Source organism: Dendrobates tinctorius, unplaced genomic scaffold (assembly GCF_039654945.1).
Source record: "Dendrobates tinctorius isolate UK_male_01 unplaced genomic scaffold, ASM3965494v1 ptg000007l, whole genome shotgun sequence".
In the NCBI taxonomy this organism is placed as follows: domain Eukaryota; kingdom Metazoa; phylum Chordata; class Amphibia; order Anura; family Dendrobatidae; genus Dendrobates; species Dendrobates tinctorius.
The window spans coordinates 55,629,546-55,651,998 of NW_027361675.1; the positions used below are offsets into that span (position 1 = coordinate 55,629,546).

General features: G+C 43.1%; 1 protein-coding gene across 1 annotated transcript in view; it reads left to right on the plus strand.

The window, feature by feature from the left end:
* Window positions 1-22,453, plus strand: part of LOC141086031 (uncharacterized) — a 971,752-nt gene that overhangs the window by 532,300 nt on the left and 416,999 nt on the right. The window contains exon 74 of the mRNA XM_073571764.1: window positions 9,956-10,104. Within this exon, the coding sequence (XP_073427865.1) occupies window positions 9,956-10,104 (149 nt within the window). The remainder of the gene's footprint in view (window positions 1-9,955; window positions 10,105-22,453) is intronic.

Below are 22,453 nucleotides of genomic sequence, written 5' to 3' on the forward strand. Positions count from 1 at the left end.
CTGAAAAAATTTACATTCTGCAGATTTTAAATTACCTCCAATCTGCAAGGAAAAAGAAGCAGAATGTGCACAAGACTTTAGAAATCTTTCTTATTTTGCTGGTACAGTAAAATGTTGTGGGTTTTTTTGCAGCAAAAATGCACTAAAAATAACACGTCCTAATTGTGACTTTCCTAGACCTGCCATTCCTTTTATGTCAAGAAAATTTATGTTTGTCTTATTTTCAAGGTCATCTATATATGATCATGGAGAGTTAATGTGGTTTTCAGAATGTCCTGCTTTGTGATTCTGACCTCAGATTCCTGCTCCTCTGCTATGCTCTCTCTAACTTCAGTCATCATTGAGGCATTTCTGTTTCCCTTGCTCCTGTAAATTTCTCAGTGTGGCTTGCATGGTGACAAGCTACATTGAACATGGTGTCAATAAGAGCCAGTTTTCTTTCTGGGCCAAACTTTGTAGCAACTTCTATGGCCAGTATTAAACGGAATCTGTCAGAAGGATCAACCCTCCTAAGCCATCTATATGGGCATGTAGGTCATTGGAAGTTATATAAAATGACACTTTGATATTTGCAATCCTATTTCATATTCCCTAGAAATATACATTTTTCTTAATATGTAAATGAGCCATTAGGATCTTTGGATGACATAGATCTTCTGGAGAATCTGCTTCCAGAGCTTATTTTACATGGAAGGGGGTGTTACAAGTGTGACATGTAGATCAGCAGGGTCTATTAGTCATTACATATCACACTGGTAACACCCCCTCTCATGGAAAATAAGCTCTGGAGGCAGATTCTTATTACATATAACATCATTTACATATTAAGCAAAATGTGGATTTCTCTGGAATAAGACATTGGATCGCAAATATTAAGTTATCATCTTATTCAACTGTTTTTGACTTACGAAAAGTCATTATCTCAGTAAATTAGAATAATTAACAAAAAATTCCTGGAAAATCTTCCTAAGCATTTAAAAAGGTCCCTTAGAGTATGCTTCCACGGTCATGAAAAAGTGATTTCCTGTTTGCAGATATATTAGGGTATGTGCACACAATCAGTAAACGCTGCGGGTTGGATGCTCCGTACATCCGCAGCATAAAACCCGCAGCGTCCACCTGTTACAGCATATTGGGTGGGATTTCAAGAAATCCCATGTCCACTATGTGTTCAAAGATGCAGGTCGCAGACCTGCATAAACGGACATGCGTCACGTCTCTCCAGACCGCAGCATGTCTATTTATGTAGTGGAGACGCTCAGTCCCCACAGCGTAAATTTCCCATAGACTATCATTAGATGCAGTAAACTGCTGACTTGACAGATGTCCAGAAGGCAGTCATTGACACACTCAACGAGGAGGGTAAGCCACAAAAGACCATTGCAAAAGAAGCTGGCTGTTAACAGAGGGCTGTTTCCAAGCATATTAAAGGAAAGTTGAGTGGAAGGAAAAAGTGTGGTACAAAAAGGTGCACAAGCAACCGGGATAATCGCAGCCTTGAAAGAATTGTAAAGAAAAGGCCATTCAAAAATTTGGGGGAGATTCACAAGGCGTGGACTGCTGCTGGAGTCATTGCTTTAAGAGCCACCACACACAGATGTATCCAGGACATGGGCTACAAGTGTCGCATTCCTTGTGTCAAGCCACTCATGACCCATAGACAACGCCAGAAGCGTCTTACCTGAGCCAAGGAGAAAAAGAACTGTATTGTTGCTCAGTGGCCCAAGGTGTTGTTTTCAGATTAAAGGAAATTTTGCATTTAATTTGGAAATCAAGGTCCCAGAGTCTGGAGGAAGAATGGAGAGAGAGGCGCACAATCCTAGCTGCTTGAGGTCTAGTGTGAAGTTTCCACAATCAGTGATGGTTTGGGGAGCCATGTCATCTGCTGGTGTAGGTCCACTATGTTTTATCAAGACCAAAGAGAGTGCAGCCATCTACCAGGAAAATTTAGAGCACTTCATGATTCCCTCTGCCAGCAAGCTTTTTGGAAATGTAAATTTCATTCTCCAGCAGGACTTGGCACTTGTTCACACTTCCAAAAACTGAAAAGTGGGGCGGGCAAAATTATTCGGCCCCCTTAGCTTAATACTTTGTTGCACCACCTTTTGCTGCGATTACAGCTGCAAGTCGCTTGGGGTATGTCTCTATCAGTTTTGTACATCAAGAGACTGAAATTCTTGCCCATTCTTCCTTGGCAAACAGCTCGAGCTCAGTGAGGTTTGACGGAGATCGTTTGTGAACAGCAGTTTTCAGCTTTTTCCACAGATTCTCGATTGGATTCTTGTCTGGACTTTGACTTGGCCATTCTAACACCTGGATGCGATTATTTGTGAACCATTCCATTGTAGATTTTGCTTTATGTTTGGGATCATTGTCTTGTTGGAAGACAAATCTCCGTCCCAGTCTCAGGTCTTTTGCAGACTCCAACAGGTTTTCTTCAAGAATGGTCCTGTATTTGGCTTCACCATCTTCCCATCAATTTTAACCATCTTCCCTGTCCCTGCTGAAGAAAAGCAGGCCCAAACCATGATGCTGCCACCACCATGTTTGACAGTGGGGATGGTGTGTTCAGGGTGATGAGCTGTGTTGCCTTTACACCAAACATATCGTGTGGCATTGTTGCCAAATAGTTCGATTTTTGGTTTCATCTGACCAGCGCACCTTCTTCAACATGTTTGGTGTGTCTCCCAGGTAGCTTGTTGCAAACCTTAAACGACACTTTTTATGGATATCTTTGAGAAATGGCTTTCTTCTTGCCACTCTTCCATAAAGGTCAGATTTGTGCAGTGTATGACTGATTGTTGTCCTATGGACAGACTGTCCCACCTCAGCTGTAGATCTCTGCAGTTCAACCAGAGTGATCATGGGCCTCTTGGCTGCATCTCTGATCAGTCTTCTCCTTGTTTGAGATGAAAGTTTAGAGGGACGGCTGGGTCTTGGTAGATTTGCAGTGGTATGATACTCCTTCCATTTCAATATGATCATTTGTACAGTGCTCCTTGGGATGTTTAAAGTTTTGGAAATCATTTTGTATCCAAATCTGGATTTAAACTTCTCCACAACAGTATCACAGACCTGCCTGTTGTGTTCCTTGGTCTTCATGATGCTCTCTGTGCTTCATCTCTAAACTCCTGGAACGCCTGGTCCACTCCCGTCTTATCCGCTATCTCTCAGAAAACTCTGTTCTCGACCCTCTCCAATCCGGTTTCCGCTCTTTACACTCCACTGAAACTGCCCTCACTAAAGTCTCTAATGATCTGCTAACAGCTAAATCAAATGGTCATTACTCCATGCTAATTCTCTTGGATCTCTCTGCAGCATTCGACACTGTGGATCATCAGCTCCTCCTCACTATGCTCCGTTCCATTGGCCTCAAGGACACCGTTCTCTCCTGGTTCTCCTCCTATCTCTCCGACCGCTCCTTTACTGTTTCTTTTGCCGGTTCCTCCTCCTCTCACCTTCCTCTTACTGTTGGGGTTCCTCAAGGATCGGTTCTAGGCCCCCTCCTCTTCTCCTTGTACACTGCCCCTATTGGTCAAACAATCAGTAGATTTGGTTTCCAGTACCATCTCTATGCTGATGACACCCAATTATACGCTTCTTCTCCTGACATCACGCCAGCCTTTCTAGAAAACAATGGCGATTGTCTAAACGCTGTGTCTAATATCATGTCCTCACTATATCTGAAACTGAACCTATCAAAGACTGAACTCCTTGTGTTTCCTCCCGCTACTAATGTACCTACACCCGACATTGCCATTTCCGTCTGTGGTTCCACTATTACTCCCCAGCAACATGCCCGCTGTCTTGGGGTCATACTTGATTCCGAGCTTTCCTTTGCCCCCCACATTCGATCACTGGCTCGCTCTTGTCATCTGCACCTCAAAAACATTTCTAGAATTCGACCTTTTCTTACTTTTGACTCTGCAAAAACTCTTACTGTTTCTCTTATTCATTCTCGTCTCGACTATTGTAACTCTCTTCTAATCGGTCTCCCTCTTACAAAACTCTCCCCTCTCCAATCTGTCTTGAATGCTGCAGCCAGGATCATATTCCTCACCAATCGTTACACCGATGCCTCTACCTTGTGCCAGTCATTACACTGGCTACCCATCCACTCCAGAATTCAGTATAAACTTATTACCCTCACCCACAAAGCCCTCCATGGCTCAGCACCACCCTACATCTCCTCCCTTGTTTCAGTATACCACCCTACCCGCGCCATCCGTTCTGCTGATGACCTGAGGTTAGTATTCTCAATAGTCAGAACCTCCCACTCCCGTCTCCAAGACTTTACACGTGCCGCGCCAATTCTTTGGAATGCACTTCCCAGGTCAATACGATTAGTCCCCAGTCCCCACAATTTTAAGCGTGTCCTGAAAACGCATTTATTCAGACTGGCCTATCGCCTCAACACATTAACCTAACCTATCCCTGTGTGGCAGAGCCAAAAATTTTACCATAACCAGGTTCCCAGCATCATGTTCCCACATGCTTTATGCATCCATTAGCCCTCTGTGTCTGTACTGTTACACACTTAACATTATGGCTGGTCCATACAATCAGGGCAACTGTTACCACCCACCTTTCGTGTCTACCTCTTTCCTCATAGACTGTAAGCTTGCGAGCAGGGCCCTCACTCCTCTTGGTATTTGTTATAATCTACTGTATGTGATTATTGTTATGCTGTAATGTCTATTGTCTGTACAAATCCCCTCTGAAATGTAAAGTGCTGCGGAATATGTCGGCGCTATAAAAATAAAATTTATTATTATTATTATTATCACAGAGCAGGTGCATTTATACGGAGACTTGATTACACACAGGTGGATAATATTTATCATCATTAGTTATTTAGGACAACATTGGATCATTCAGAGATCCACAATGAACTTCTGGAGTGAGTTTGCTGCACTGAAAGTAAAGGGGCTGAATAATATTGCACACCCCACTTTTCAGTTTTTGAATTTCCACAAAAATTTAAAATAACCAATACATTTTGTTCAACTTTACAATTGTGTCCCACTTGTTGTTGATTCTGCACCAAGAAATTTACATTTGGTATCTTTATGTTTGAAGTATGATATGTGGGAAAAGGTTGAAAAGTTCCAGGGGGCAGAATATGCTATTGAGAACTCTGCTATTAGAAGTGGAAAGGAAGAACAAAGACGAAAGAATCTAATTAATAAAAATATTGGAGAAAGAGAAACCAATCACAAACTAAAATGTTTCTATACTAATGCACAAAGCATGGGCAACAAACAAGGAGAATTGGAACTACTAACACAGGAAAAGAAATATGATGTCGTTGGAATCACTGAAACTTGGTGGGACAATACACATGATTGGAATACAAGACTAGAAGGATACAACTTATTTGCAAGAAACAGACTTGATAAACGAGGAGGGGGTGTCGCATTGTATGTTAGAAACGCGTATATCTGCACAGAGATTGAAGCTTCAGAGACTGGGAGTTCTGTGGAAACTGTTTGGGTAAGAATACAAGGACAGAACAACGGAAAGGACACCATTGTAGGCATTTACTACAGGCCGCCTGTGCAAGCTGAAGCTATGGATGAACTCTTTATGCATCAAATGGCCAAGTTCTCCAAAAAATATGACATAGTTGTCATGGGAGATTTCAACTATCCAGACATTTGTTGGGAATCTCTCTCAGGCAAAACTAACAGGTCAAGGAAATTCTTATCCTCTCTTGCTGACAACTTTATCTTCCAAAAGGTAAGGGAGAAAACAAGGGGAACTGCTACCTTGGATCTAATCCTTATAAACAGGGAGGAAATGGTTGAGGAGGTAAAAGTGGCTGGGACCCTAGGAGGTAGCGACCATGCTATTTTAGAATTTTGGATAACTAGAGGCGGAAGACCTGTGAAGACTCAGACGTCAAGGTTAGATTTCAGAAAGGCAGATTTTAAGGGATTCAGAAAGAGAATTGGAGGGATCCAATGGCTGGATATCCTTAAAGACAAAAATGTCCAGGAAGGATGGGAAATCTTGAAAAATGAAATTCTCAAAGCACAGTTGTTAACAATTCCGAAAAGAGGGAAGAATAGGAAGCAGTTAAGGAAACCAGGATGGATGAACACAGAACTTAAGCACATGCTAAAAAGGAAGAAAAAAATGTTTATAAAATGGAAAGAGGGAGGCATATCTAAAGAAGAATATAATGCTGTCTGCAGAACCTGCAGGGCACAAATCAGATTAGCTAAAGCTAAAAATGAATTGAGGCTTGCAAGAGATGTCAAAAGCAATAATAAAGGATTTTGGGGATATGTCAAAAGTAAAAGAAAAGTCAAAGATGCTATAGGATTTTTACAGGATGAAAATGATGAAATAGTAAGTCAGGATGTTGAGAAGGCTGAACTTTTAAATTCCTATTTTGCATCTGTTTTCTCTCAGAAAGGAAATGTAACATCAACTGTTATTCACTGTCCTATTAAGGGAATAGAAGAATCCAGGATATCTATAAACAGAAAGATAGTGAGGAAACACTTAGCTAACCTAAATGAATTCAAGTCTCCAGGTCCAGATGAATTACACCCCAGAGTACTGAAGGAGATAGCAGAAGAAATTTTTGAACCCCTCTCTATAATCTTTGAAAATTCTTGGAGAACAGGAGAAGTGCCAGAAGACTGGAGAAGAGCAAATGTTGTTCCTATCTTCAAAAAGGGGAAGAAGGTGGACCCAGGTAACTATAGGCCGGTGAGTCTGACTTCTATACCAGGAAAGATCTTTGAACAAATTATTAAACAACATGTATGTCAATACCTGGATAAGAATGAAGTGATTAAACAGAGTCAGCATGGGTTTGTAACTAATAAGTCATGTCAGACTAACTTAATTTCCTTCTATGATGGTATCACTGATTGGGTAGATCAAGGAAATGCTGTAGATATAGTATATCTTGACTTCAGCAAAGCATTTGACAAAGTCTCTCATACAATCCTTATTGAAAAAATGATTAAGTATGGAATGGACAAGGCAACTGTTAGGTGGATTCATAACTGGCTTAGTGATCGGACCCAAAGAGTGGTCGTAAATGGCTGCACATCCAGTTGGAAGAATGTCTCAAGTGGGGTACCACAGGGCTCTGTCCTGGGCCCTGTATTGTTCAACATCTTTATCAACGATTTAGATGAAGGAATTGAGGGTAAACTGATTAAATTTGCTGATGACACAAAGCTAGGAGGGATAGCTAATACTAGAGAAGAGAGAGAGAGGATTCAAAAAGATTTAAATAAACTGGAGAAGTGGGCAGCAACTAACAGAATGGTTTTTAACAGGGAGAAATGCAAAGTACTACATCTGGGCAATAAAAATGGAAAAAGCATATATAGAATGGGAGGAATAGGGCTAAGTGACAGCACATGTGAAAAAGACTTGGGTATACTAATAGATCACAGACTGAATATGAGTCAACAGTGTGATGCAGCAGCAAAAAAGGCAAATGCAATTCTAGGATGTATTAACAGAAGCATACAGTCTAGATCACGTGAAGTCATTATTTCCCTCTACTCCTCTTTGGTCAGACCTCATCTGGAATATTGTGTCCAGTTTTGGGCACCACATTTTAAAAAAGACATCAACAAACTGGAGCAAGTTCAGAAAAGAGCGACCAGAATGGTGACCGGTCTGCAAACCCTGTCTTATGAGGAAAGGTTGCAGGATTTGGGAATGTTTAGTTTGCAAAAGAGAAGACTGAGAGGAGACTTAATAGCTGTCTACAAATATCTAAAGGGCTGTCACATTGTAGAAGGATCAACTTTATTCTCATTTGCACAAGGAAAGACTAGAAGCAATGGGATGAAACTGAATGGGAGGAGACACAGATTAGATATTAGAAAAAACTTTTTGACAGTTAGAGTGATCAATGAGTGGAACAGGCTGCCACGAGAAGTGGTGAGTTCTCCTTCAATGGAAGTCTTCAAACAGAGGCTGGACAGACATCTGACTGGGATGATTTAGCGAATCCTGCTTTGAGCAGGGGGTTGGACCAGATGGCCCAGGAGGTCCCTTCCAACTCTACGATTCTATGATTCTATGATTCTATGAATACTTTCGCAAGGCACTGTGTATATATATATATATATATATATATATATATATATATATATATATATATGTATGTATATACTAGATGTGTGCCGATGCTATCGCATTGGGAGGGCGGTAACATCATGATGGGGGCAGCTTTGTGGCGCTGGGGGTGGTGGCCCACCCACTTCCGTGTAGTCACAACCGGCAGGAAAGACAATGTTTTCCGATCTGTGCTGGAGATGGTGTGCGGCGCCACCAGAGGATGGCCACACCCAATCTCCAGCACAGGCCTCAAGCCGCGGTCTTTCCAGCCGGCTGTGACTGCACGGAGGTAGGTGGGCAGGCAGCGGTAGGATCCGGTGTGTGTAGTCAGGCAGTGGGTCCTGGCGGGGGTCTGGCGGCGGCATCCCTCTCATTACTCATCCCTCGTTACACCCTCTCATTATACCCCCTTTATTACACCCCTCTCATTATACCCCCTCGTTACACCCCTTTCACAGCCTCATGATCACAGCTGCGTCCTGATCCGAGCGCCATTGAGATCGCAGCTGCGTTCGGGATCGGATCACAGTTGCATCCTGGATCCGAGCGGCATCACTTGGGTGTACCAAAATGGCAGTCGGCGTACTTCCAGTGCGGCGCAGTGGACTGTGGGATTCGGGGACATCCAGACGGAAGTGGATGACAGACAATTTAAGGCAATTATATATATATATATATAAAACCTAAATTTTAGAATGCTGTTTGGTCAATTTGTCAATCTTTGGGTTGAATGCAGGTAAATGGAAAACAAGTGGATATCACCCGTGCTGCTGTAACAATAACGATCCAGGCAAGTAGATGTTGAACAATGGTTATTTATTTCTCATTTATCAATGCGTTTCGAAGTCAGAGCGACTTCTTCCTCAGGAGATGTCCAGATGTGTTGCGAGTGATATCCACGTTTTTTCCCTTTATCTGCATTGAACCTGTCAGTGCCCTGACTTGTGGATTTGCGGTAGCTGTTAACTTTGAATCATATACGCCTGAACGTTGTGAAAATTAGGTGAGTGCAAACTAAGGTTTAAATATATATCACCACCAGATAAGACCCTATTTGCACTTTCTCTCTTCTAGTGTTTTTGTGAATCTTTGGGCTGGGACATATGCACATGTCAATTTATTTTACTGCAGTAAATTAGAAAATTTGTGGCATTCGCCAGTCCTGCAAATCTTCTATATTCCAGATCAAATGCAAGGTATTACATTGGAGAGAAAGCAGGTTGCAGAAACAATAACCATTTCATGTCCCTGTGTGCCTCATCAAGAACAGGTAGGTGTGTGACCAAGTAGAAGCATGTGCAAAGCTGCTGTTGCCCGTATGAAAGCCGCACTCTCCCCAATGTAAACGCATTGTATTTGATAAAGAATAAAGAAGATTTGCCTTGTTCTTTATTCTACGCTACCTTTCTCTTTTTTGCTATGGATTATACCGTAATTATTATATTGTCAGGTGCGCACCACCTTGGTGTCTTGGTGTACTAGCAACAAGTAATGATGCCTATGTCATGAGCTGTTTGGCTTTCGTACCAACCCGTATTACTCTATCTACTTCTGGCTAACCTTTTTATATATTTCTTTCAAGTTGTAGGCTACAGTTTGGTTGTTTGATGCATAGCCTTAAACTCTGTAATATATATAATACTTAACCAATGTATACAGATTCATTCATGTTATACATTGCCTTCATGTTTTAGAGCTTTTTCATAAAAAGCTAGATATAATATAGAATGTTTTCGTTTCACACAATACTTGCAACATATGCAATACATGCTTATGAAATAATGAATCATATTCTAAAAATTTCTAAAAAATTGTACTTTATTTTAATTTTCCATGTCATATCTTTATTTGTGATTAGGCAAGGAAGCAATGTCTTAACGCCAATTGAGAAGGCAATTTCATCTGGTGGCCCACTGAGTTTAAGCAACTACTGTAGCAAATGGGATTACTTAATAATGCCTCTCATTGACCACTGTTATGCCGCAAATGACAAAAGCTGTCCACAAGGTAAGAAATAGACTTGAGCTATATGGTGACTTTAGCCGCAACACCCTTCGCACATCCAATGTTTGCTAGATGCTCCTGCAGCAACAGCACATAGTGAAATTTGGCCATGTGAATATGTCAGTCAGTCACTGCAAAGCCCCAGCCATAATGTTGAACGTTACAGACAATATTAGTGGATGCTTGAAATGAATAAAGGAAAATCAAGAGTGCAGAAGTTAAAAAATCGGGAAGAGACAACTAACTTCGTGTGACTGAAGTCATTGAAGATCGAGATACTTTGACGGCTTAAGAAAATTGTGCAATAAATGATTGTGTCCAAAATGTTTGCCAAATCACAAACACTTTGGTGTAAAATATGTGTTTATATGTGCCAGCCCTCAAGGTTGAAGTTGCCTACAAATTACCTTTGATCCCAGAGATCTTGCAACCACATTTAATCTGCAAATTTAAAAATTTGCTCATGATGCAGCACAATTTAAAATGCAATTAAAATTTGCTAAGCATATGTTCTGTATAGATTGAAACTGTCACTTTAACCATTTCTTAAGGATGGGCCCAAGGAAGGCAATCAGAAATCAGTAATCAGTAATTGTGTAAGGAAAACAGTTCCAATTGTAATTATTTATTAATTCATATCAGTTGAGTTATTCCAAATTTAGCATGATGTGTATGCCACAATATGATGATATTATATCATGGTTAATTTGACACAAATTGCATTTTGCATGTGAGATATCCCTTTAATTGCTTAACCCCTTAATGACCGGAGCTTTTTTCGATTTTTCGTATTCGTTTTTCGCTCCCCTTCTTTCCAGAGGCATAACTTTTTTATTTTTCCGTCTATATGGCCATGTGAGGGCTTATTTTTTGCAGGACCAGGACGAGTTGTACTTTTAAATGACACCATTGGTTTTACCATGTCATGTACTCAAAAATGGGAAAAAATTCCAAGTGCGGTGAAATTGCAAAAAAAGTGCAATCCCACACTTGTTTTTTGCTTGGCTTTTTTGCTAGGTTCATTAGATGCTTAATCTGACCTGCCATTATGATTCTCCAGGTCATTATGAGTTCATAGACACCAAACATGTCTATGTCCTCTTTTATCTAAGTGGTGAAAAAAAATTCCAAAGTTTGCTAAAACAAATGTAAAAAAATTGCGCAATTTTCCGAGATCCGTAGCGTCTCCATTTTTCATGATCTGGGGTCGGGTGAGGGCTTATTTTTTCCGTGCCGGGCTGACGTTTTTAATGATACCACATTTGTGCAGATACGTTCTTTTGATCGCCCGTTATTGCATTTTAATTCAATGTCTTGGCGACCAAAAAGACGTGATTCTGGCGTTTTGAATTTTTTTCTTGCTACGCCGTTTAGCGATCGGGTTAATGCTTTTTTTTTATTGATTGGGCGATTCTGAACACGGCGATACCTAATATGTGTATGTGGGATTTTTTTTACTGTTTTATTTTGATTGGGGCGAAAGGGGGGTGATTTGAACTTTTAGATTTTTTTAACTTTTGGCATGCTTCAATGGAGGCTAGAAGCATGCGCAACCCGATCGGCTCTGCTACATATGGGCGATGAGCAGATCACCCATATGTAGTAAATTTACTCCTATGCCTTCAGCGCCGACCACCGGGTGGCGCTGAAAGCCATATGCCTGGAACAACCATAGAGGTCTCATAGAGACCTCTGGTTGTCCAGGCAACATGACGCTGACCCCTGATCATTTGACAGGGGTCGGCGATGAGGTCATTTCCGGCCCGGCGGCCGGAAATGCTATTTAAATGCCCGCTGTCAGCTTTGACAGCGGGATTTAACTAGTTAATAGGCACGGGAGGACGGCGATTCCGCTCGCGCCTATTGCGGGCACATGTCAGCTGTTCATAACAGCTGACATGCCCCGGCTTTGATGCGGGCTCAGCGCCGGAGCCCTCATCAAGGCAGGGGATATGTCTAATGACGGACTGTGTCCGTCATTGGACATTAAGGGATTAATTCCCTCTAACTTATTTATTCATGAAATGTGTGTGTATGTACATGTAATGTAGTGTGAGTGTAGTAATGTACTTGTCCAGCGCCGTTCTACTCTGCTTGTCACTGACGTCATCACTCTGCAGGCACACCGGCTCACACTGTGTTCTGCGTGACCCGGAAGTGACTTTTACAATGAAAGCCTATAGAGCATCAGAATGAGGCACCATAACCTTTCATTGTAAAATAGACTTCCGGCTCATGCATAGCGCATAGAACAAACCGGCTAGTCAGAATTGTGGTAACGTCAGTGAGAAGCAGAGAAGAATGGTGCTGTACACCGGAGAGAGCAGTGGTAAGTGAGGTTATTAATACGCTTCCACTACATAGCATGCAAGTACACACACATTTACTGCATAAAAAAGTGAATGGGAGTGCTTCTTTAATTAATGTTTTACAGTGGCTTGCAAAAGTATTCACCCTCCTTGGCTTTTTACCTCTTTTGTTATATTACTACCTATGTTTAAATATTTTTGTAATCTGATTTGTGTGTGATGCATCAGCACTAAAAAGGATAAGTTGGTGACGGGAGAAAAATAAGATAAGATGAGAAAAATATAGGCATACATTACATTTGTGGGATCAAATAACTAAAAATTGGCATGTGCATATGTATTCACCCCTTTTGTGATGAAGCCCCTAAATATTTTTGGAGCAAGCAATTACTTTTATAATTCACATGCTTAGTGAAAATAAGTCCGCCTGTGTGCAATGCAATCTTAAGTGTTACATGGTCTGTCAGTATACTGTATATACACCTTTTCTGAAAGGCCACAGAGGATGCAACACCAATAAGCAAGAGGCACCACTAACCAAACACCATGCAGACCAAGGAGATCTCCAAACAAGTCAGGGACAAAGTGGTTGAGAAGTACAAGTCAGAGTTGGGTTATAAAAAAAAATCCCAATCTCTGATGATCCACCGGAGCACTACCAAATGGAAAAGAACATAGTACCACAACAATCCTGCCAAGAGAGGGCTGCCCACCAAAACACATTAATTAGAGAGTCAGCACAGAGACCAAAGGTAACCCTGATGGAGCTGCAGAGTTCCAGGCAGAGACTGGAATATTTTTCCATACGACCACAATAAACTGTACACTCCATATATTTGGCCTTTATGGAAGAATGTCCGGAAAAAAGCATTTACTTACACACAAAATTAGTAAGGCTCATCTTGAGTTTGCAAAAAGACATGTGGGAGACTCCCCAGATGTATGAAGGAAGGTGCTGTGGTCAGATGAGACCAAAATTGAACTTTTTGGCCACCACAGTAAACCATTCCCACACTAAAACTTAGTGGTGGCAGCATCATGCTGTAGGGATTTTTTCTGCAGCAAGGACAGGGAAAAGGGTCTGAGCTGAGGGGAATATGGTTAATGCATAATATAGGGATATTCTTGAGCAATATCTGTTTCAGTCTGTCAGTGATTTGAGACTGGGATGGAGGTTCACTTTTCAACAAGACAATGACCGAGAGCATACTGCTAAATTAGCACTCGAGTTGTTTAAGGGGAAATGTGTAAGGCTAAGTGCACACGTACCGGAACTCTCGCAGCGATTCCGCCGCGGTAAAAACCGCAGCATTAGCACAGCATTGCGGAATCCCATAGGAATGCATGGGATGCTTATTTTTCACGTTTTCGCGGCAAAATCGCGCTGTTAAAACAGCCGCGGAAACGCGAAAAAAAGCCACGTGTGAACGCAGCCTAAATGTTATGGAGTACCTAGTCAAAGCCTAGACTGTAATTCAGCTGAGAATCTGTGGTCAGACTTAAAGATTGCTGTTCAACAGAGGAAAGCATCTAACTTGAAGAAGCTAGAGCAGTTTTGCCTTGAGGAATGGACTAAAATCCCAGTGGCAAGATGTGGAATGCTCATAGAGACTTATACAAAGCAACTTGCAGCTGTAATTGTTGCAAAATAAGGCTCTACAAAGTACTGACTTTTTGGGAGTGAATCTTTATGCACAATGACGTTTACAATTATTTTGTCCTATTTGTTGTTTGCATCACAATAAAAGAAAAGAATACCAAATGTTCACAGTTGTAGGCATGTTCTTTACATGAACTGATGCAAACCTTCAAAAAAACATTAAAATTCCAGGTGGGGAGGTAGCAAAACGCAAAAAATGGAAGGGGGTGGGGGTTGAATTCTTTCACATGCCTCTGTATAGGTGTTAGAATTGGCAGAATGCACCAAATGTAAATTATAATAAGGTGTGTTCGCAACCCAGGGTCCACCATGCGTTGATGGCAAAACCGTAGCTAGAGGACAATGGCGGAGCGTAGCCGTGAGTAAGCACTGTAAACACACCGAGTTAAACATCACTCGGTGTGAACAGAGTGCAATTCGCCTTACTGTGTTACTCCACCTTACTGTGTTACTCCACAGAGCAGTGCGAAAACTGAGAGCACTCTAATCTATGCCCTTTTAGACGTTACAGGATCATAGAGGAATTGACGCTAGTTGGGGTCCTCATAACTCACCCCCCACTATGCTGGTGATTGAACCTGTTCTGACACGTGGTGACTTTTGAGCCCGTGCCTGAGGATGCCTGGTGCAGACGCTAAGTTCAAGAGGGAGTTCCCACTCTACACGGCCTGTCTAGAAACACACTCGTAATGCTATTGACGGCACACGTGCATACAGGGTGGTAACACACACCAAATACTCATGATACTAGCGCACAGGTGTGCACCATTGAGAGCCTTTTATACCTTTAGCTCAAGCCCAGACAGACAGGACCTTGCCTGTGGACCAGTCAGAAGCTGCCACCTCACCAGAGCAGCTGACATCCGAGCACCAATGAGAAAACACCACATGCTCAGACATGCTCAGTAGGGTGAAATCTGGACTTGGGCTCCAGAGCACAATGCTGCACGTGTATACCATAAGTTACCATAGACTAAGCTGGGGAGCCAGCAGCAACTACACATGCAGCATGAGCTTGGGCAAGTCGCTGGGTGTTCTGTCCAGCCATATAATTGCTGTCTAGAAAGTCATCTTTGTGTATATTAATCCTTCATATATTTCATACTGTAAGGTAACAGCACCACCTGCTGGCCGTTTAATGCATAGCTTCTAGTTTAATTTGCAATTTTTTGTGGGATTGTTCCTGTTACATCATAGTCTTGTTTATGACACTGTGAGGAGAACAGCAGCCATTATTCCTCCATATGTCTTATGAGAAACTACACCATTCATGTTCTTCATGCTTCTTAAACAGCCTGCTCTAAGCATAGTTGGTAAGCACTATCTAGGTGTTATAATCCTGTGTTTATAACGTTTGTTGTATTAAATAGGTAATCATCAGCTATGTATTACCTCATGTTACCTATGTATTTCCTCATGGTACCTATGTATTACCTCATGGTACCTATGTATTACCTCATGGTACCTATGTATTACCTCAGTTTACTGTGTATTACAGACTATCTGCATTTTATGCTCTGTGCAGTTATATATTCTGAAATGCTCCTGTTATTGCATCCTATAGCTTCAACCTTTCCTGTCACATCTGCAATCAATAAAAGATGGTTACAATTTTACAGCCTCTTTTCTTAAAGAAGACAGGGGGTTTAGCTACCTGTCTCATTGCACACCCTGCTAACATGTATGCGGACAGTATAGTGAAACAACTGCTGAGAACAAGCTCAGAAGATCTGACGTTACAGAGCCCACCATTATCCAAGCATACGGTTATTGCATACGGATATTGCAGCAACCTCCTAACGGTCGGACCGAATAATCAGACCATACGGAGCCCGCCATTATCCACGCAGAGCCAACAAAGGGATATCACAGCGGTCGCCTAACTGTTGAATCATGTTTCAAGGACGAGCATCCTCTTTCAAGACGAGATCACGAGTTGGTTCCTCCAAGACATCATCCGTCAGCAATGCCGCCGTTATTGCCCGCGCAAAAGCTGAAGTGGTCAAAGCAAGAGGCACCTTTGCTGAGCAAGAGATTAGAATTGAAACTACAACAAGCATCCCTGGATGCAGAAAAAGCACTCCAACAAGCATGCCTGGATGCGGAAAAAGCGTCACTGGATGCAGAAAAAGCACGCCAACAAGCATACCTGGATATGGAAAAAGCTTCACTGGATGCAGAAAAAGCACGCCAACAAGCATGCCTGGATGCAGAAAAAGCACGCCAACAAGCATGCCTGGATGAAGAGAAAGCACGCCTTGAAGCAACATTACAGAAACTTGCTATTGAAAATGAAATAGCAGCTGCCATAGCAGAAGCAGAAGCCTTGGAAGCTGCCATATATTCTGACGACGAACACAGCAGATGCAGCAGTGTGCTAGGCCTACAGCAAGTTACTCATGATCCATTGCAGCGTACTGCAGAGTACGTCCATCAGCATTCCAAATCAAATGACGATCCAGACCCACAGGCGAAGACAGAGCATTTTGTCAACAAGTCAAGCCAACCAGATAATTCGGACCCCCAGAAAGCCAACTATCATTCTCCCTACCAAAAGCAAGGAAATACACATTGGGATGATACTGACTACAATAATCTTTCTCCAGAGCAGAAGATCCGGAATCTGTCCCGGCTTAAAGAGAATCCCTTCGCTTCAGAAAGGTACTACAGCAGTTGGACCAAACCAGAGACATCTAACAGGAATGATCGCACAGCACAAATGTACTCTGACAACACTCCATCAGCTGGCATCAGTGCCAATCAAGCCACGATGGACTTTGCCAAGTTCCTTGCTCGATGTGAGTTGGTCGCTAAGGGACTTGTAAAGTTCAGCGATTGCGCTGAAAACTACAGGGCTTGGCGAGCCTCCTTCAAAAATACCATAAGAGACATAGGTCTATCATGTAGTGAAGAAGTGGATCTCTTGGTAAAATGGCTAGGAAGTGAGTCTGCCGAACACGCGAAGAGAATCAGAGACAATAATGTAAATTATCCAGATGTCGGCCTCAAAAGAATTTGGAATAGACTTGATGAATGCTATGGCTCAGTAGAGGTTATAGAAAGTGCCTTGTTTAAAAGAATAGAGGACTTTCCTAGAATAGCGAACAAGGATTATTCAAAGCTCAGAGAATTAACTGACTTGTTAATGGAGTTGTGTGTAGCAAAAGCAGAAGGAGATCTTGTGGGGTTGACATATCTCGACACTGCTAGAGGTGTGAACCCCATAGTTCAAAAACTCCCATATAACCTGCAAGACAAATGGGTTACATATGGTTCTAGGTATAAACAGCCTTACAATGTATCATTTCCTCCATTCAATGTGCTTGTAGATTTTGTCTCAGAACAAGCAAAAATTAGAAATCATCCTAGCTTTGATTTCATGCTTCATGTGCCAATAACTCTGTTAGTAAACCTCGTAGAACAACTGTAGAGGTCCACAAAACTAACATTTCTTCCACAGGTTCAGTTCGCAAAGAGTTCAGCTCCGGTCAAGGAGAAGACAAATCCAAGGACCCAAGCTGGCAGTGTCCCTTACACAAGAAGCCACATTCCTTACTTAAGTGCAGAGCTTTCAGAGAAAAGTCATTGGAATCATTGAATCATAGAATCGTAGAATTGTAGAGTTGGAAGGGACCTCCTGGGCCATCTGGTCCAACCTCCTGCTCAAAGCAGGATTTGCTAAGAAGAAAGGAAGGCCTTCCTTAAGGAGAACCGCATCTGCTACAAATGCTGCTCTTCAACATCCTACTTCGCCAGGGACTGTGAGGTTAGTGCAAGGTGTACCGAATGTGACAGCATTGAACATAACAGGTCATTAGCCAAGTCTGCCTTCTTTGATAGCTTTAACGTCAGAGGACCCAGTGCCCCCTACTCTTTGAAAACTTGTGCCGGTATAGTAGAGACAGCTGGTAGAAGAGCAACAGGCTACGTAGTCGAGTCTATAGATGGTGAAATGTATCTGCCCTTAGCAACCATATTGGAATGTAACCAGATTCCTGACAACAGGTCAGAGATACCAACGCCTGAAGTGGCATCATATCATTCTCATCTGAAGCGTATAGAAGGCCTGATTCCCAACCTCGACCCAGAGGCTCAAATAATCTTGCTCCTAGGGAGAGATATTCTGCAAGTTCACAAGGTTAGACAACAGATCAATGGCTCACACTATGCTCCATATGCTCAGAGACTCGACCTTGGGTGGGTCATTGTAGGAGAGGTCTGTTTACTAGGTGCACACAAACCGACAGTGGTTAGCAACATGTTTACCAGTACTCTCGAGAATGGACGTCCATCCCTCCTTCAACCATGTGAAAACCGCTACTTCATAAAGGAGTTGCTACACTGCACTTCAGCCCCAAGTATCTTAGTGAGTCGTGCCAATGATGATTGCATTCAGAGTTGCGACCAAGATCACCTTGGGTGTACGGTCTTCCACAAGACCAAAAAAGATAATCGTTTAGCAATGTCATTTGAGGATAGACTGTTCCTAGAGATGATGGAGCAAGGAATGGTGCAGGACAAAACGAAGAGCTGGATTGCACCTCTACCCTTCAAGCCTCAAAGACAACGCTTGCCTAACAACAGTGAACAAGTTTACAAACGCTTTGTCTCCTTCATGCACAGCTTCTGTAGTAGACCAAAGATGAAAGACCATTTCTTAACCTTCATGGAGAAGATATGTAAGAACGGTCATGCAGAGTTAGCACCTACACTTCAAGACTTTGAGGACCACTGGCACCATGGTAAACACGTCCACACAGCTCTACAGCTAGAGCAGTCGAAGAATATAATTATCCGAGCTGTACAACGGGAAAACTATGCCAAAGAAATCAACTGTTTAACCAATCAACGACCAATACCAAAAGATAGTGTTCTGAGGAAACTCAGAGCAGCAAGAGAACTGCAACTCTTTTCCAACTTGGATATGAAGGACGTAGAAAAATACCTAAGTGTACAAGGGTGTACTTGGACTTTTAACCCACCACATTCTTCACATATGGGAGGTGTATGGGAGAGAATAATAGGTGTCGCAAGGAGAATCCTCGATTTAATCTTCTTACAGGAAGGATCTGCAAGACTGACACACGAAAGCTTGACAACATTCATGGCCGAATTGTCAGCCATCATAAACGCCAGACCGTTGACTCCAATTTCCAGTGATCCTGATGACCCAACTGTTCTCACCCCAGCCCTGCTGCTTACGCAGAAGACTGACCCTAATTGCTCTCCACCTGGAGAATTTAATGTTAAAGACCGTTACAGGAGTCAATGGAGACAAGTACATAGTCTCTCCAATGCCTTTTGGGACAAGTGAAAAAAAAGTACCTGCCTACTCTGCAACAGAGGAGAAAGTGGCAAACCAGCAAGCCTAACCTATAGCCTGGTTATATAGTACTAATGAAAAACTGTCAGTCTCTGAGAAATTAATGGCCATTAGGTCTCATTACCCAGACATTCCCAAGTAAGGATGGAATTGTACGTAAGGTGGTAGTAAAAATAGGAAAACAAGGCAAGACCAAATTGTTCCTCAGGCCAGTAGGGGAACTCATTCTGCTGTTCTCGTCCAATAAACACAATAGTGACGTCGGCTGACGTCAAGCGGGGAGTGTTCTGTCCAGCCATATAATTGCTGTCTAGAAAGTCATCTTTGTGTGTATTAATCCTTCATATATTTCATACTGTAAGGTAACAGCACCACCTGCTGGCCGTTTAATGCATAGATTCTAGTTTAATTTGCAATGTACTGTGGGATTGTTCCTGTTACATCATAGTCTTGTTTATGACACTGTGAGGGGAACAGCAGCCATTATTCCTCCATATGTCTTATGAGAAACTACACCATTCATGTTCTTCATGCTTCTTAAACAGCCTGCTCTAAGCATAGTTGGTAAGCACTATCTAGGTGTTATAATCCTGTGTTTATAACGTTTGTTGTATTAAATAGGTAATCATCAGCTATGTATTACCTCATGGTACCCATGTATTACCTCATGTTACCTATGTATTACCTCATGGTACCTATGTATTACCTCATGGTACCTATGTATTACCTCATGGTACCTATGTATTACCTCATGGTACCTATGTATTTACCTCATGGAACCTATGTATTACCTCATGGTACCTGTCAGGAACACCGCACTGCACTTGCTCACTGTGCCAGTGCGGGTGTCCTGAGTGCAAAGACAGTACTCACAGATACGTGTGGAGCAGGGCAGCAGCGGTGACGATGCGTGCTTCAGAGTATCAGGACCTGAAGCACATGACTGCTGGGGGCGTGGCCTAAGCTCCACAGATCTAGGAGCTGCAGGGAAACTCCTAGAAAGGTAACTACGGGGCAATGTTACCAAGGGGCATAGACAGAGACAGAAACCAGACGAAGCCAGGGTCAAAGCACCAGATAGCAATACAGTACCATGGGGTTTAGACAGAAAGGATAGTCAGGACATAGCAATAGGTCAGAAAACCAGAACGGGCAATAGACGGTACAATAGGGACAAACTGTAACGGAGTAACGATAGCCAAGCCAGGAGGTCAGAACCGGAGAAGACAGTAGTACCAAAGCGAGAGACGGAGTACAGAGTGAGGGAACAGGCCGGGTCATACACGGGAAGCAAACAAGCAACGCAGAATACACGCACACCAGGGGTCAGACACACAAGAACAACAGTATAGCCGACAGAGAACCCTGGTAAAGAGTGAGTATAAATACCCCTCCCAGATCCAGAAAGAGGCCACGAACACTTAACCCTGTGAGTGCAGGGCAAGAACCCTGTTCAAACCATGACAGTACCCCCCTCTTAATGGGGGGCCACTGGACCCCCAGGCTTGTCTGGGTATCTGGCGTGGAAAGCCCGCACCAGACGATCGGCATGCACCGAACTGGCCGGAACCCATGAACGATCCTCCAGAGAGTACCCCTTCCAGTGTATCAGATACTGGAGTCTCCGGCGCACCCACCGGGAGTCAACAATGCACCCTACTTCCTACTCCAGCTGCCCCTCTCCCAGCACTGGCGGAGCATTTGATGAGGGATCCTCTCTCACCGTCCCCACAGGCTTTAACAGGGACCTGTGGAAGACATTAGAAATTTTAAAGGAGGTGAGCAGCTGCAGTCGGTAGGCTACTGGGTTAACAACCTCCACAACTTTGTATGGGCCAATAAACTTGGGGCCCAGCTTTATAGAAGGTATCTTAAGCTTGATATTGCAGGTGGATAGCCACACCTTCTCCTCTACTGCAAATGCTGGACCTGGCCCCCTCCTCCTGTCAGCAAACGGCTTATGGTTTTCCTGGGCCTTGGAAATATTCCTCTGAACCTCCCTCCAAAGAATTCTAAGACGTTGTGTCACATCCTGAGCACCAGGACAACCTGAATCCATACGGGAAAACTCTCCAAAATGTGGGTTAAAGCCATAGTTGACCTGAAAAGGAGACTTCCCAGTAGACTGACTCACACGACCGTTGAATGCAAACTCTGCCATGGGCAATACCTCACACCAGTCCTCCTGCCTGGAAGAGGCCAAGCATCTCAGAATCTGCTCCAACGATTGGTTCGTGCTCTCCGTCTGTCCATTAGACTCTGGGTGGTAGGCAGAGGAGAAGGACAACGAAATCCCCAGCTTTTTGCAAAAAGCCCTCCAGAACCTGGCTACAAACTGTACCCCTCTGTCTGACACCACATTCATAGGCACTCCATGTAACCTAATTATATGCTGCATAAATAAGCAGGCCAGGGTTTCAGCAGATGGTAACGTGGGGAGAGGTACAAAGTGAGCTTGTTTTGAAAACCTATCCACCACCACCCATATCACCGAGTTGCCCCTGGAAGGAGGAAGATTTGTGATAAAATCCATGGACAAATGTGTCCATGGTCTATCCGGAATTGGCAAAGGCACCAATTCCCCGGCCGGCCGGACCTGAGAACTTTTAGAACGAGCGCACACCCCACATGCAGTCACAAACTTTTTAATATCTGTTACCATAGAGGGCCACCAGAAATCCCTCGCAATTGCCCCCCGGGTAGCTGCAATCCCAGGATGAGCACTCAACACAGAATCATGAAATTCCTGCATAAGTCTGAGACGGAAACGTTCCGGTACAAACAATTTACCCGGGGGTTTACCACCCGGAGCCCGAGCCTGGGCCTCCAAAATCCCTCTCTGTAACTCAGATGAGATTTCGGCCACCACTACTCCTGGCTGAAGAATGGAGGAGGGAGGTTCTGGAGGGGACACCGAATCAAAGCTTCGGGATAAGGCATCAGCCTTGATGTTTTTAGATCCCGGGCGGAACGTGATGGTAAACTGAAAACGAGAAAAAAAAAGCGCCCACCGAGCCTGTCTGGGGGTCAATCTCTTGGCAGACTCGATATAGGCCAAAT